This window comes from Macrotis lagotis, chromosome 3 (genome assembly GCF_037893015.1).
Source record: "Macrotis lagotis isolate mMagLag1 chromosome 3, bilby.v1.9.chrom.fasta, whole genome shotgun sequence".
Lineage (NCBI taxonomy): Eukaryota > Metazoa > Chordata > Mammalia > Peramelemorphia > Peramelidae > Macrotis > Macrotis lagotis.
In genome coordinates this window covers 112,761,299-112,777,000 of record NC_133660.1, presented here as the reverse complement: position 1 = coordinate 112,777,000, position 15,702 = coordinate 112,761,299, and the positions used below count along the sequence as shown (strand labels likewise).

The window sequence follows — 15,702 nt, the reverse complement described above, 5'->3', positions numbered from 1 at the left end:
GCATTCAGATTCCATAGTTTTTCCTCTTGATGTGGATGGTGTTTTCCATTGCAGATCTTTTAAAATTATCTTTGATTGCTGTATTTCTGAGAAGAGTTAAATCTATCATGATTGATCAACACACAATGGTGTTTGTTAAGGTTCAACAGATAATTATTGAGGACCTTCTGTGGACCAAGCACTGAAGCTGTCACTGTGGCCTCTGAATAGTGTGTCTCAGACTACAAGAAACTGATAAGCTGACATGTCGAGTCACATTGTTCAATAGAGTAAAAATTGTGTGGGGCAGAAAACTCATCAGCCCCATGTGGTCACAGCTAAATAAAGGAATTCTTGGTCTTCTTTTCCAGGCATCCGTGTCATCAGTAATGCTGGTGGGACCAATCCCCTTGCTTGTGCTAAGGCCCTTCATAGGGTAGCAAGGAAGGCCGATGTGGATTTGAAAATAGCAGTTATCACTGGGGATGACATCATGGGTGAGGTAGGAGACTTTATAAAATGTTCCTATACACAAGAAACATGCAGGAGCTACAGCACAGAATTTCAGTTCATTTGGGTTTATACTGGAGGCATAGGGATGCAGTGGGAACAAATAACTGGATTTAGATCCAGTTAGAGCCTGATGCTCATACCTTGGCTCTGCCATTTCCTACCCTGTGATCTTGGGTGTGTCATTGGTAGATACAATATAGTACTTGAAGTTAGGAGGATCTGGATTCAAATTCCTCAATGAAATTGTTGTTGTTTGTCCTTCATTCTCAAAGAGTAACAGTGATATCACAAGGGTGATGTCTTGACTAGCCATGACTTGAATTTAAGTGAAGCAGAGCTGTGCAGACTCAGCCTTACTCTTTCCTCCAGTGTCATTAAAGTCCAGTAGCAAGACCAAAGTTAAAGCAACTGGCCCCTATCCAGCCTTATAATTTGTATGACCTTGAATAAGTCATATAGACTTTCTGTGTCTCAGCCTCCTTATCTATAAAATGAGGGGGAGGGTAGGATTCCATGGCCTCTAAGCTCTCTTCTGACTTTCTATCTATGATCCTATGTACCTCTCTGAGATTTTTTTCTTTATCTATACAGTCTATAAAGTGCATTAGGTGACTTCTAAATTTTTTTCTCTTTGAGTGAAATTATTGGAGTTTAAAAACATTCTAAAGACTGAAATCCAAAAGGTTGCTAAACTTTTTTTTTCCTTCAATTATTTTTCTAATAAACCTTCCTATTACATGAAAAGTTTATATGGGGAAACATTTAGAGATCTCAAAAGACTAAATAAATATGAATTACTGTTATTCTACTACTATTATCACTACTATTACCACTACTACTACTACTACCACTACCACTACTACTATTACTACCACTACTACCAATACCACTACCATGAGTATAACTACAACTATACAACTATCCCTACTATCCCTACTACCACTACTACTACTACTGCTACCACTAGTACTATTACTACTACCATTACTATTAACTATTACCACTACTCCTATTACTACCACTACCACTACTATCACCACTACTACCTCCACCACCACCACCACTACTAATACCACTACCACAGCTATAACTACAATTCTGTTATTCCTACTATCACTACTACTATTATTACAAGCAGGAAGAAAAGTGCTATCACTACTACTACTACTACTACTACTACTACTACTACTGCTGCTGCTGCTGCTACTACTACTACTACTACTACTACTACTACTACTACTACTACTACTACTTCAATAACTCATATTTTTATGTCCTTTAAAGTCTATGGATGTTTTTTCCTTATAAATTTTTGAGGCAAGGGTGGCTAGGTGGCACAGTGGATAGAGCACCTGCCCTGGAATCAGGAGTACCTGAGTTCAAAGCCAGCCTCAGACACTTAATAATTACCTAGCTGTGGCCTTGGGCAAGCCACTTAACCCCATTGCCTTGTAAAAACCTTAAAAACAAAATAAATAAATAAACAAACAAACAAATAAATAAATAAATAGACAAATAAATAAATAAATAAATAAATAGATTTTTGAGGCAATAGTGCAAATAATACAATCTCCTGACAAATGAGAATTTGAAACTCAAAAAGAATTAGTGACTTGACTTTGATCACACAACTAAAGTGTTGATCTGAGAATTAGAAGATCTGAGATTGAGTCCTCTGAGCTAGATGTATCAACTATGCATTTATGCTCAATGCTAGATTAAAAATACTATAACATATCCCCTTTATTCCACAACAGAAGATTTGGATAGATTTGTAATAGATTTTTTTCCTCTCCTGAGGAATTCATCATCATCATCCTCATCCTCATCATAAAAGCTAGTATTAATGTGGCAAGGTTTGCAAAGCTTTACATTTATTATCTCATTTTTCTCACAAGAAACCTGGGAGTTATGTATGTATTATTATTTTTATATTTTCACAGAGGGAAACGGGCAAGCAGAGATTTAAGTGATTTGCCAAGGGTCATAAAACTAGTAAATCTCCAAGGTCAAATTTGAGCCATGTCTTCCTAATTCCAGCATTTTATCCACTGTATTACTACCTACCTTAAATCCTCAGTTTTCCTCATTCAGAGGGAAAATGTTAAAAAAGGATTTGGTTCTCTTCCAGCCCTTCCTTGAATATGGAGTTGAATCTGTATTTGTGACTAGATAAGAGGGCTACAGCATATCTCTGTTGTCTGCTTTGTTAATCATGTTATTTTTACTGGTAGTGACTCTAATCTAAGAGAAAAATAAATTCATAAATTTGCCTCATGTATACTTTGGTTGAAAAGCTCAAATATTTGCAAAAAACTTGCTTATTACTTTAATGAGGATTGTTTTCATTGTGTTCACTGAACTTGGCTTCCTGGAATGAAATTCAAGATCTATGGAATTTCAAACATGGAAAATGAAAACCTAGTTTTAATTACTGATGGTAACTAGTGATCCAAAATCATCACATATATTTGGATAATTAGTTAACATTTATTTAATTTGTTGAACTAGAAACAGATTTAAAAAATAAACTAATTCTTTTCTCAACTAGAATTTTTAGCATTATTTATAGAGATAAAATTATGATTCTTTTTTGGCCTTCTGAAGAAACTTTATGCTCCTTTTAAAATTTCTACTGGAATTGATTATATGTGAAGATGCATCAAATTATAGCTATTTTCTAGCTATTTTCTCTTAGGCAAAAACAAATCCTTAAATTATTTTTTTTTTGCAAGGCAAATCAGGTTAAGTGGCTTGCCCAAGGCCACACAGCTAGGTAATTATTAAGTGTTTGAGACCGGACTCAACCTAGCCACTCCTGACTTCAAGGGCCAGTGCTTTATCCACTATGCCACCTAGCCGCCCCCAAATCCTTAAATCAACAACTCCCAAAGAACAGGTACTATTTTAAGACAGTGCAATGTAGTAGGAAGACCACTGATCTTGGGAGTCAGGAAATCTAGGTGTAAATCTTCCTTCCAATAATTAGTGTGTGTGATCATGGGCATATTTAACATTTCTGACCCCACTTTCCCTGTTTCTAAACTAGGGATATTTTGGTCCTGTCAAAAAAAAATAGTCTTTTTACTGTTCCTCATGCAGAATACTCCATCCCCATTCCCCACTGTGCCTTTGCAGCAACTATCCCTTTGCCCAGAAGATTCTCCCCCTTTACCTCACTATCAATGGATAGAGAGAGGACTGAACATGCAGTCAGAAGATCTGAGTTCAAACAAATCTTGGATTTAGATCCAGAGCTTAGATGATCAAATTCTGACTCTTACATTTTCTACCTATGTGATCTTTTTTCATCTGTAAAATGAGGATGAATAATAAATAGCACCTATCTTCCAGTGTTATAGTGAGGATATGATAAGAGAGAATATTTAGCATTTCCCAAACTGTTGGAAATCTTTTTTTTTTAGGTTTTTGCAAGGCAATGGGGTTAAGTGGCTTGCCCAAGGCCACACAGCTAGGTAATTATTAAGTGTCTGAGGATGGATTTGAACTCAGGTACTCCTGACTCCAGGGCTGATGCTTTATCCACTGCACCACCTAGCCACCCCTGGAAATCTTTAAATGCTAGTTATTATTATTATTATTATTATTAGAAATCTTAATTTCTCTCAAAGTTTAGCTTAAGCATTACTTCCTATGTGAAGTCTTTTCTGGGTTTTCTCAGATCTGCTATTGTCTTTCTCCCTTCTTTTCATTACCTTACTATTATCATTGTCATTATCAATACACATACATATATATGTACAGGTGCTTCTTAAGTAATTGATGATTTATTGATACTGTTCACCTCACAAGATAATCTTTAGGATAGTGTTTTTATGAACTAGAAAGTGCCATCTGGCCTCAGACACTTATTTGCTATGTGATCCTGGACATACATCTTATAATTTGTATTACTAGTTTAATATAATGTATGCCAAAACCAAGTCATCTTTTTATGGAGTTTGATTGTCATTAATCTCTTTGAAAATAGATTTTTGTGAAATATTCATATATTTGAATTTCTTAACAGAAAATTAACCTAAAAGGATCAGGGATTACAGATATTGAGAATGGAAAGCCCCTTCCAAACAACATTGAAAGTATGAATGTTTACCTTGGGTGAGTTTTTTTTCCCCTCCTATCTTGTATTTCTTTGGAAATCAGAGATCTGTAATTAAAAGGAAGCTTTACCTTACAGATTTGGTCTAGTTTTGAGAGGAAGAGGGCATTTAAGTAAAAGAGATTCCTGCCCTAGAGGTCCTGCATTCTCATGACTTCCATTATCCTCTCTCCATGTCTGACTTACAGATCTATACCTTTAGTTTTGTTCTCTCTGTCTTTCCATTGGGTCTCATCTCTAAATGTATCCATGTAGTTTTCATTATTTCAACTTAGCATGTCTGAAATGAACTCATCATTTCATCATATCTCGTTGCTCTTCTAGACTCCATTCATCAGTGAGACCTTCCACCCCTCTTCCTCGAAGTCATCCTTAATTCTTTTGTCTCTCTCAGTCCATTATACCACCTGGTGATTTAAATTTGACAAGTAATTACTGGATGTTTATCAACTTCCTTTACTCTCTACCTTACCTCTATGTCTTTTCATTGTTTGTATGGATGTATCTAAGACTGGACTGTATTCCTCCTCACTTCTGACTCTTCGAATCTGTGGCTTCCTTTAAGGCTCAATCTAAGTGCACCATAGTCATTCCCCACCTTGTTATTGCCCCTCCCCACAAATTGCTTTGTAATTATCTTGTTGTTCCATATCTTGTATGCATTATTTTCCCTCATTGAATGAATATAAGCTCCTCAAGGGCATGTTTGTCTTGGTTTTGGTTTTGCCTATATATCCCCAACTCTTAGTACAATGCTTAATAAAATCCTCATTGAATTTTGGACTATAGGAAGTGAGATACAGGGGGAATACAGGGATAGCCATGACAAAGACTATTCTCAAGGAGTTTAGAATTTACTTGAAGGGAATATTTAAACACAAATGATTAAAGGGAAAGTGTGATAAATGCAAAAGAGAGGTACAGTGAAAGTGTAACAGGAAGGGAAGAAATTCTTTTCAGTGAAATGAAATGATGGGGCAGGACTTCATGGAGAAGGGGACACTTGTTTGGATAACTAGTTGTTTCTTTGTTAGAAATGTAATGTTTCTTGAATTTATCTCTTCCCTTCTATCTTCATTGCATCTACTACCCAAGCCTTCTTACCCAAACCATTGCATATTTCTTTTCTTTCCATTACAATCATCCATCCCAAGTAATGGGATTATGGCTGAAAAGTTCTTCACTGAGTGGAAAAATTATTGTGGTAAACCCTTCCTTATTTATGTAGAACAGTTGTTGGATGACAGATGCAGCTTTTCCCTAGGACCCTATTTGAAGTTTCATATATAAGCTATCAGAGCTTATTGACATGGTCCTCCATACCATGGCAAGGAATCAGTTTGACTCTTACTTGGGCATCCTTCCTACTCAGATAGCATCAGTACCCTATAATCTACAGCAGTTTTTTTGACTGGGTTCCATTAACTTTATTTTTTTAAGTAACATTTTATTTTTCCTCAATTATATGTAAATATAATTTTTAACATTTGGGTTTTTTTAAATTTGAGTTCCAAATTCTATCTTCCCTGCCTTCCTTTCCCCCTCCCTGAGATAGTAGGCATTCTGATATGGGTTATACAAGTGCATTCATGTAAAACACATTTCCATATTAGTCATTTTGTGGGAAAAAACTCAAACTAAAAAAAGAAAGGAAAAAAGAAAAGAAAGAAGAAAGTAAAGTGAAAAATAGTATACTTTGATCTGCATTCAGACTCAGTAAGTACTTTCTCTGGGAATGGATAACATTTTTCATCATGAGTCCTTTAGAATTACCTTGGATCATTATATTGCTGAGAATAGTTAAGTCATTTACAGTTGATCATCATACAACATTGTAGTTACTGTGTACAATATGCTTCTGTTTCTTCTCACTTCACTTTACATCAAAAATTTTTCCAAGTTTTTCTGAAATCATCCTTATAGCACAATAATATTCCATTACAATCATGTACCACAAATTGTTCAGCCATTCCTCAGTTGATGGACATTCCCTCAATTCCAATTTTTGGTGGGACCCATTAACTTAATTTTTTTTTTTGGATTTTATGCATTTCAAAATAATTGGCTTCCTTTGCAATCTTATGTAGTTTTCAATGTATTTTAAAATTTTATTCTGAGGGGCAGCTAGGTGGTGCACTGGATAGAGCACCGGCCCTGAAGTCAGGAGGACCTGAGTTCAAATCCAGTCTCAGACACTTAATAATTACCTAGCTGTGTGGTCTTGGGCAAGCCACTTAACCCCATTTGCCTTGCAAAAATCTTAAAAAAACAAAGAAACAAAAAAACCCAAAGCTTTATTCTGTAAGGGAGTCCTGTGACATAAAAAGAGCCGGTTGTCGTCAGGATCAAGTCCATGCTTCTTAGACCTTCCACAGTTCAATCTCCCTCATCTCCCCCCTATTTTCCTTAATTCCAACTAAAGTCATCTGCTTCTTGCTTCTCTGTTTGCCTTTCTGCCTCAGAAAGTTTTGCATACTCTATTCTCTTTGCCTGGAATATCAATAGAGTTCATCTACTTTTCTCTTTTATGTATGTCCTCCTTTTCTTTCTAGGTTCAATATAAACTCCATATTGGGTTGAGTAGCTTCTTTAGCTACTGGCCCTGAGTGATGAAGCCCTCCTTTTAGCCCTCGTAAGCATTTATTTATCTGTGCACCCCTTGCATATGCTCTCTTTTATTTTTTCTTTTTATCTATATTTACTAATTCTCTAACTAAATTATGAACTCCTTGAAAGCAGAGACCATATGTCTTTGTAACTGGTAAGTATTTCATATGCAGTCTTCTGTTCAATGTATGCTTGTTGATGCTGATAATGATATATTTAGTTCTGGAATGGCCTAGTTTGGGATGCAGTGCCTGCCATATAAGACAAATTCTACTTGATATTATTTTGCTTAACTTTTTTTCCTGCAAGGGAAGATTCAATGTGTAGGGATGAATGCTGAGAAATAGCTGGTGTTTTAAAAACTCATCACTAAAACTTTTTTTTAAAAAGGGGAAAATGAAGTAAAATTTGTAAATGTGAAAAGTTTGTTTAGATATGATTCTAGAGAAAATACTGAGTTTTCTCCATGTAAAATAGAGAATTTTCAGGTAATTTTTTTAGAATCATTTTACAGATTGATTGATATAAAATATGAATGAGTCAATATACAAAATTCTATTTAACAAAATATATTCAACAACTTTTATTAAGTATCTGCTACATATGAAAACTAGTAAATGAACTACTGAGATATTTTGTTCATTCAGAAGCAGAAACCTAAAACCAATCTTGATGAAAATAATCAATTCAAGTTTCCTTTGTTTCCCTCAGTGCAAGACCAATAAGCAGAGCCCTTGATTTGGGGGCTGATATTGTTTTGACTGGTCGATGTGTGGACAGTGCTGTTGTGCTGGGACCACTCATTCATTCTGTAAGTTTGTTTGCTTTTAGGAAATGAGTTGAAACACATTGATAATCTTAAATCATTCTTAACTATTAGCAGCAGATAAATCTTTTGAAATATGACATTTTTTAAGTGTCAGTTAAATTTCTTAAAATATTAAAAACAGAAATCTGTAGTGAATTACAGAATAAATTGGGTAAGGTGAATTTTTTAAAGTATGTAAGTAAAAAGTGAGGAAGGATAGTGATTTTTCAATCTCAGACATTTAGTAGCAGACTATCCAGAGGCAAGTTACTTATGCTTTGGCTGCCTCAGTTTCCTCATCTGTAAAACAGAAATAGTATCTATCTCTCAGAGTTATTGTGAAGGATCAACATATATTATAAAGTGCTTTGTAAATCTTAAGGCACTATATAAATGCTAGTAATTGTTCTTGTTAATTATAATAATTGATGTATGATTTTTGAGTACATTCATAACAATCCTTTGGTGATGCAGGTATTATTATTCTCATTTTTCTGATGAGAAAATAGTGCTTCAGGGAATATAAGTGACTTGCCCACTATCACCATGGTAATTATAGTATTTTTACTATGTGGTCTTTTATATATTTCAGGAGGGTCCTTGAACTTGAATAGGAAAAAGTTGCATATTTATTTCACTATAATTTATTTCCTTTATGATCCTATGTGTTTTATTCATTTAAAACCCCCAGAAGTGCCCACTGCACACACAAATAGGTTAAAAAAACCCTTATTTATCCTCAAACAGGTCTCACAGGAATTTTGGGGAAATAATATACTTGAAGGATCTGTGATTTAAATGATGTATGAACACATTTCACTGACACAGAGGATAATCCCTTTGAGGACTTCCTTCATGAATTACAGTAATTAAAACCACATATTATCTTGTATCCAACCTTGCTATTAGTTTCTGAATACAGAAAGACTGGTCCTCAGAGGAAAGATATACAGTCCATCACTAACCACACTTAAAATCTTTCTAACTTGGTGGGACCTACCAGAACTTGTGTTCTATTGATAGGGTCTCTGAGAGGCCATGGTCAAGTCCATCACCACAATGAAAACCTGCAACAGGACTTTAGGGGAAGAGAAAGCAAATGAGGTATTTACAGACAAATTTTTTTTTAAATCCATGGAATTAGAACTATTCAGAATCACAAAGTATTGTTATTCTTACCTGTTAGCTTTTAAATAATTTCAACTCAACTAACTGTTTCCCAGTATGTTTCTATAATTGCTAGGATATTTGAAGACTGACCATAGGAGGCCTCAATAGCTGTACATGGGCAGAGATTGAGGACTCTATAATTAAAGCTTTGGTTAGGGTTTAATACCTTGTAATGGTTATAAAAAATCAGCTCCTTGCCTCTTGGCATTTACAGTGACTAGTTAGTACTCTATCACTGCTTTGATGTAGAAGGACAATTTCAATTCCAAGTAAATTATACTAGGAAGAAGGCTTCCAAATAATACTTGTGTTTCAGTGACACTTTTGGTCTACTTCTTTTCCAATTTTCTAGGCAACTTCTTTAAGTTCCCCTCATAAAATTCATGTTATTAATTTCAGTTGTCCCTGTTTCGACTCCTGTGTCAGTTGGTATTAGATGTTCGGCTTCCTTTGAAAGGCAAAGACTCATGAGATCATAAATTTAGAGCTACAAAGGACTTAGAGGTCATCTTGTCCAACCTCTTCGATTTATAGATGAGGAAATGGAGGCTGAAAATGGATAAGTGACTTGCAGAGGACAAGTAACAATGTGAGGATTTGAATGGAGGCTCTCTGCCTCTATATCTCCTGCTTTTGACATTGCACCACTCTAAATTTGACTATACTCTAAATTTGACTATACTTCTTGGCCATAATCTTTCGGTTTTTACCAAAAAAATGGAAGTACTTTTCATCATCTGTTTCCCCAGGGCCAAAGTTGATCATTAAAATTAATTAAAAACTGCCTACCTTTCAGTGGTGCTTTAATTTGCATTGTGGCATTATTGATTTATAGTAAACATTGAGTATATTCTCCTGATCCTGCTTACTTCCTTTTACTTCAGTTGATACGGTTCAACATTTATAATTTTTAGATTTCAATATAGATTTTATAATTTCAATATAGATTTACAATTCTTGGATTTCAATATAATCTACCCACTTAAGGAAGGAATTTAAAAATCCGACAATTCTAATCTCTTCTTTCACAAACTATGGCTACAAGTCTATTTTAAGCAGACTTGTTATGTGAACATTTGAATTTTCACAAGCAAGTTAAGGAGAAAACTAAAGAAAGTATTAATACACTAAATTCTTAATACATGTTAAATGTATCCTATTGGGGTGGCTAGGTGGTGCAGTGGATAAAGCACCAGCCCTGGAGTCAGGAGTACCTGGGTTCAAATCCGGTCTCAGACACTTAATAATTACCTAGCTGTGTGGCCTTGGGCAAACTGCTTAACCCCATTTGCCTTGCAAAAATCTAAAAAAAATCTATCCTATTAATATACAGTTTTTCATTATACAAAGCTATTTATAGAAAGGTGTACTTTCTTTGGTCAACTTGAATGAAATTATTTCTAAAAAATGCACTTTTGAAATTATCTCTGCCATTTATTAAATATTAGTGGCTTAATAAAAAAAGTTATACAGTTCTTTAATTTTTAAATAACTTTTTCCCATGGAGAAGTCATTTTTAAACATGTGTGAGGAAAATCAATTGTTAGTCTTTTCTCCATTTTTGCATAATTTCCCCTATTTGAGGTTGACCACAGGATGGCGCTAAGAGTTTTTGATTCATTAGTGAAATATTCATGAGTTTTTCCTCTGCTGATTTGCTTTTTGTGAATTTATATTTTAAACTTTCTCAAGTTAGGTTTCAAAAAACTCATGGGAGCATTATAGATTTGGGGAGAATAACTTAAATATTGTATATTCCTCCTTTTTTAAAAATGAGTACATGACCTTGGAGGTGTGAATTATTTTTATGATACTAAAAATAAAAAGTTTTAGAGCGTATATGAATGCATATAGTCAATATATACATGCAGTTTGGAAATTTTACAAAACAATTTCTATTTCATATAACTTTACAGTTTCTAGTTGACATGTCTGCTTTTTAAAAACCTGGATTTTTTTATTGTCAATGTCTAGTTAAAAACACTTGCTTTTTTTTTAAAACTTTTTAAACAATTTACTACTAATATTGGTCATTTAAAATCATTTCCCCTTCCTAATGACAATTACACCACTAATAATAGCTATTGTATATTTAATGTGCTTTAAGGCTTTCAGAGTTCTTTACATATATTATTTCATTTGATACTAACAACAACCCTGGAAGACAGGTGCCATTCTTATTACCATTTTACCAATAATGAAAGCTAAGCAGACAGAGGTTAGTGACTTAGTCAGGATCACAGAGTTAGTAAATGTCTGAGATAGTATTTAAATTCAAGTCTTTCTGACTTCAAATTCAGTCAGGGCTTTATCCATTATGGTAATTTAAAAAAAAATAAAATAAAAATGCTTATTCTCCCCAATACATACTAAGCTCCTTCAGGGCAAGAACTATTTTTCATTTTGCTTTTATGTCCCCAAGGTCTCAGACTTAATGAGTGATTTATAAATGCTTACTAGATTGAATTGAATTGTGTATAATTTTAGTTTTAATTCAATTCATAAAAAAATTAGTGTACACTACTGTATACCTACTATAGAAGATCTCCCTTTTGATGCTTCTGAATACTTCGTGAAGGTTTTGACAGTCCAGCCTAAATTGTGGCTTTAAACTCGGGCCAGAAGATTCAAACATGGGCCAGTAATGGTCTGATATCCCAGGACTAGTCCCAAGTTATTGGAGAGACTCATCGGTTGATTGTCGGCAAGGTGATGATCTTTTGGTTTACAGCAGTAATAGAGGGCACTAGCTTCTAAGGAAATTTCAATCAGCCTAGGTGGGAATAGAACCAACAACAAAGAGGTAATGATGTAAATACTGTTGTATCCTAATTGATCAGATGAGATTTGCTAGTTATATGCCTGCATTTGCTGTTTTTAAAAGTCATGACTTTTTTTATATCAGGAAAAATTTATGCCTGAGGATTGTCATTTTTATTTTATATATTTTGTTCCTGTCACATCTAACAGTGACCCATTTTTTAGCAGGCGTTTGATCTTATTAAGTATTTACTTTTTTGCAAAACCCTGTCCAAGGTTATAGAGACACAAAATTCCAAAATAATACAATTAAATTATATAAGATAATTTGAGGAGGAACAAATATTAGTATGGGGGGGAAAGAGGGTTAAAGAATGGTTCATAGAGGAAGTGAAATGTAATATTTCAAAGATTATTTGATATTGCCAACTTGGAAAAATTATTCAAAGGATGGTTGGCTTGTCCTAATACCTGTAGTTTTGGTCATTGTGTTTTTATGAATGTTTATGAAAAGTTTTGATTTTGATCACTTCAGAAATCTTTAATTTTATTTTCATTTGTATAGATGAGTTATTTTAATTTCCTAGTAAAAACATTTATAAGAAGTGATTCTGATTACAGAAAGAGTTGATATAATTGAAAATATTTTTTACATTTTTATATTTTTTTCTTATAGTTTGGTTGGAATAGAAGTGACTTTGACTTACTAGCAGCTGGAAGGTAAATGTTTTAATTTAACTGTGTTTTCCCTGCTTTTTTTCTCACAAAAACAAGAGTTTGGTTAAACTGTTTTCAAATGTAAAATATCTGGTAGATTATCCTGATTTTTTTTTATTAAAGGCACTTCAAAATCAGATTTGCAGTGAAATATTTAAACAATCCAGCTTTTCTTTAAACTTGAGAAAATTAATTAGACAAATATTGCATAATGAAAGTGAGAAAGACTCAAGTAGTAGAAAAACGAATGGATGTGTTTGGAGTCAAATAATACTACTGACTCTGCCACTGTGTGACCTCTGGCAAGTTGATAAAACTCCCTTGTTCTCCTTTCTCTTGTTTGTTAAATGGAGGAATTGACTTGCCTGAGATGATATTTTAGAACACCTACTGAATTTCAAAGATTTTGAATTTATAAAGTGAAATCTGTTGTTGTTCATCCCTAGTTTGAAGAGGACCATTGACATCATAGGATGATGTCTTACCTTGCCTGAATAATTGGATTTAAGTGAGGCAGAGTTGAAGAAAGTGTCAGCCTCACTTTCTCTTCCAGTTATGGAAATGGACTAGCTGGAGAAAAGTTGGGATGATTGTACTATGGTAGTGAATTGTGGATCAATTTGTGGGTTCAAGTCATGCCATTAACATATACTATCTATGTGATAATCATGGGCAAGTCACTTCTCAGTCCTCTAAGGCAACGAATTTCAGACAAATTGCTCATATGCTTCAAGATTATCAACACTGGAAATTCCCCACTCAAATAAAATTATAGCTTCAAACTGAAAAAACAAACAACAAACCTCCACTCTTAATTACAGTTTTTGGGAAAGTAGTATGACTTCTCTGGTGGTACTCTAAATTTGTTAGAAATAATAAGCATTAATCACAGATTAATTTATAAATGCATTGAGTCTATAGTATATTGATAGGAAATGGCAGGTTGTCAAATTATAATATCTGTATCTAATATCTTGAATTCAGTTCAACAAAAATCATTTATTAAACACCTACAGTTGGAAAGGTGATAGAAAATAATCATTTACCTTTGCATAACATGTAAAGATTAACAAAACCTATATATTATTTTATTTGAGCCTCATAATAACTTGGTAAAAGTAGATGCCACAGACATTACCATTTTCATTCTGTAGAAGAGAAAATTGGTTCAAGAGCTTGCCCACAGTCATACTACTAGCAAATGGTAGAGAAGAGGTTCAAACCTCAATTTCTCCTGAATCCAAGTCCAGTGGTCTTTTTTTTTTACCATGTTGGCCTTCCTTCTATTAATATAATTGGCCTCTCTTCAATTGATGATCAAATATAACAATATCTGACTTTCAAAAAGTAAATAATTGGGGGCAGCAAGCTGGCACAGTCCTGGAGTCAGGAGGACCTGAGTTCAAATGCAGTCTCAGATCCTTAAAAATTATCTAATTGTTTGACCTTGGGGAAGTCACTTAACTCCATTGCCTTGCAAAACAAACAAACAATCAAATAAAAGTGGATTATTGATGTAAGCTAACCAAAGCAACTTTTTAAACATAATACATTTTAATTTTTAAAATCTAATTTAGTTTTGATCCCTTTTTACTTTAGTTATATGTAAGTGATGACACATTATTTTTATTTGTTTTGCAGTCTTGCAGGCCATCTTATTGAATGTGGTGCTCAATGTACAGGAGGAATATACACCGATTGGCATAAGGTGCCAGACTGGTATGCCTCAGTTAAGATATGTATATGATGTTACAGCACAAAGGAGAAACTAAATTATATGGCTCTAAAATATTCAACTACTCCATCTTCATCTGGAGTTATTTACTGCAGAATTCTTTTAATGTCTTTCAATCTGACCTATAAGCAGATTTTGCTTAATAAATTATATGATTAATTTACTAAAATTCATAGTATCTTTGATCTGGCTTCTTATAAATGATGTACCTTTGTTTCCTCTATGTTGACAATTAACTCTAATTATTGTTTTATTCACACTAAACTAGGTATTATCTAGTGTTCATAGGATAGATAAAAAAGCTCTCTTTAAGAAATAATTACAAAAACTCTGAAGACTCAGCAAGACTAGCTATAGAATTTAGTATGATGCTGGTTCATCTTTGAGACTTTATTTCTGAAAAGATTAAAAGATCTTGTTAGAGCAGGGGCTCACTTTCAAAATAGTTTCACTACATGAACCCCAATGGAGATTGTTTTAAGAAGATTCCAATGAGCCATTCCCACTTAAAGTTTAGTTAAAGTTCAGACTCCTTGTTTTGGTCATTTGATACCCTCAACAACTGGACCTCTGCTTACTTTTTCAATCTTCTCCTTCACTCTTCCTTTATGCAAATCCTACATTCTTAAATTGCTTTGTGTCTGGGGCAGCTAGGTGGTAGAGTGGATAGAGCACCAGCCCTGGAATCAGGAGGACCTGAGTTCAAGTCTGGCCTCAGACACTTAATTACCTAGCTGTGTGACTTTAGGCAAGTCACTTGACCCCATTGCCTTGCAAAAACTAAAAAAAGGAAGTTGTTCTTTGTAATGATTCATCTATTTGTTTCACTTTCATTTCTTCTGATGCGAAGGTTAAGTGATTTGTCAAAAACCACACAGCTAGTGAGTATCTGAGATCAAATTTGAACTCAGATCTTTCTGACTCCAGATCTAAATCTCTTATCTACTGCACTAATATGTAGCCCAGCTATATATTCTATATTTTATAAGAAACCTAATTAAAGAATTAGTTACTATTAATCAAAAGTAATTCTCGCCCCAATATTGTGGTGATTTCTTTTTTAAAATAATACATTGTCACTAAATCAATAACACATTTTAAATCTTTGAATTATTTTCTAATAGTTTAAGAAAATTCTTAGCAAATTAAATATCAACTTTGTTATAATAATAATCTCTGGAGCGGCTAGTTGGCACAGTGGATAGAGCACCAGCCCTGGAGTCAGGAGTACCTGAATTCAAATCCGGCCTCAGACACTTAATAATTACCTAGCTGTGTGGCCTTGGGCAAGCC

At 34.0% G+C, this 15,702-nt stretch overlaps 1 protein-coding gene across 1 annotated transcript in view; it reads left to right on the top strand.

Annotated features, from left to right (window-relative positions):
- LOC141519187 (uncharacterized) overlaps nucleotides 1-15,702 on the top strand; it is a 134,747-nt gene that overhangs the window by 21,506 nt on the left and 97,539 nt on the right. Inside the window, exons 4-8 of the mRNA XM_074231572.1 lie at nucleotides 351-481; nucleotides 4,523-4,611; nucleotides 7,931-8,030; nucleotides 12,634-12,677; nucleotides 14,316-14,393. Of these exons, the coding sequence (XP_074087673.1) occupies nucleotides 351-481; nucleotides 4,523-4,611; nucleotides 7,931-8,030; nucleotides 12,634-12,677; nucleotides 14,316-14,393 (442 nt within the window). The remainder of the gene's footprint in view (nucleotides 1-350; nucleotides 482-4,522; nucleotides 4,612-7,930; nucleotides 8,031-12,633; nucleotides 12,678-14,315; nucleotides 14,394-15,702) is intronic.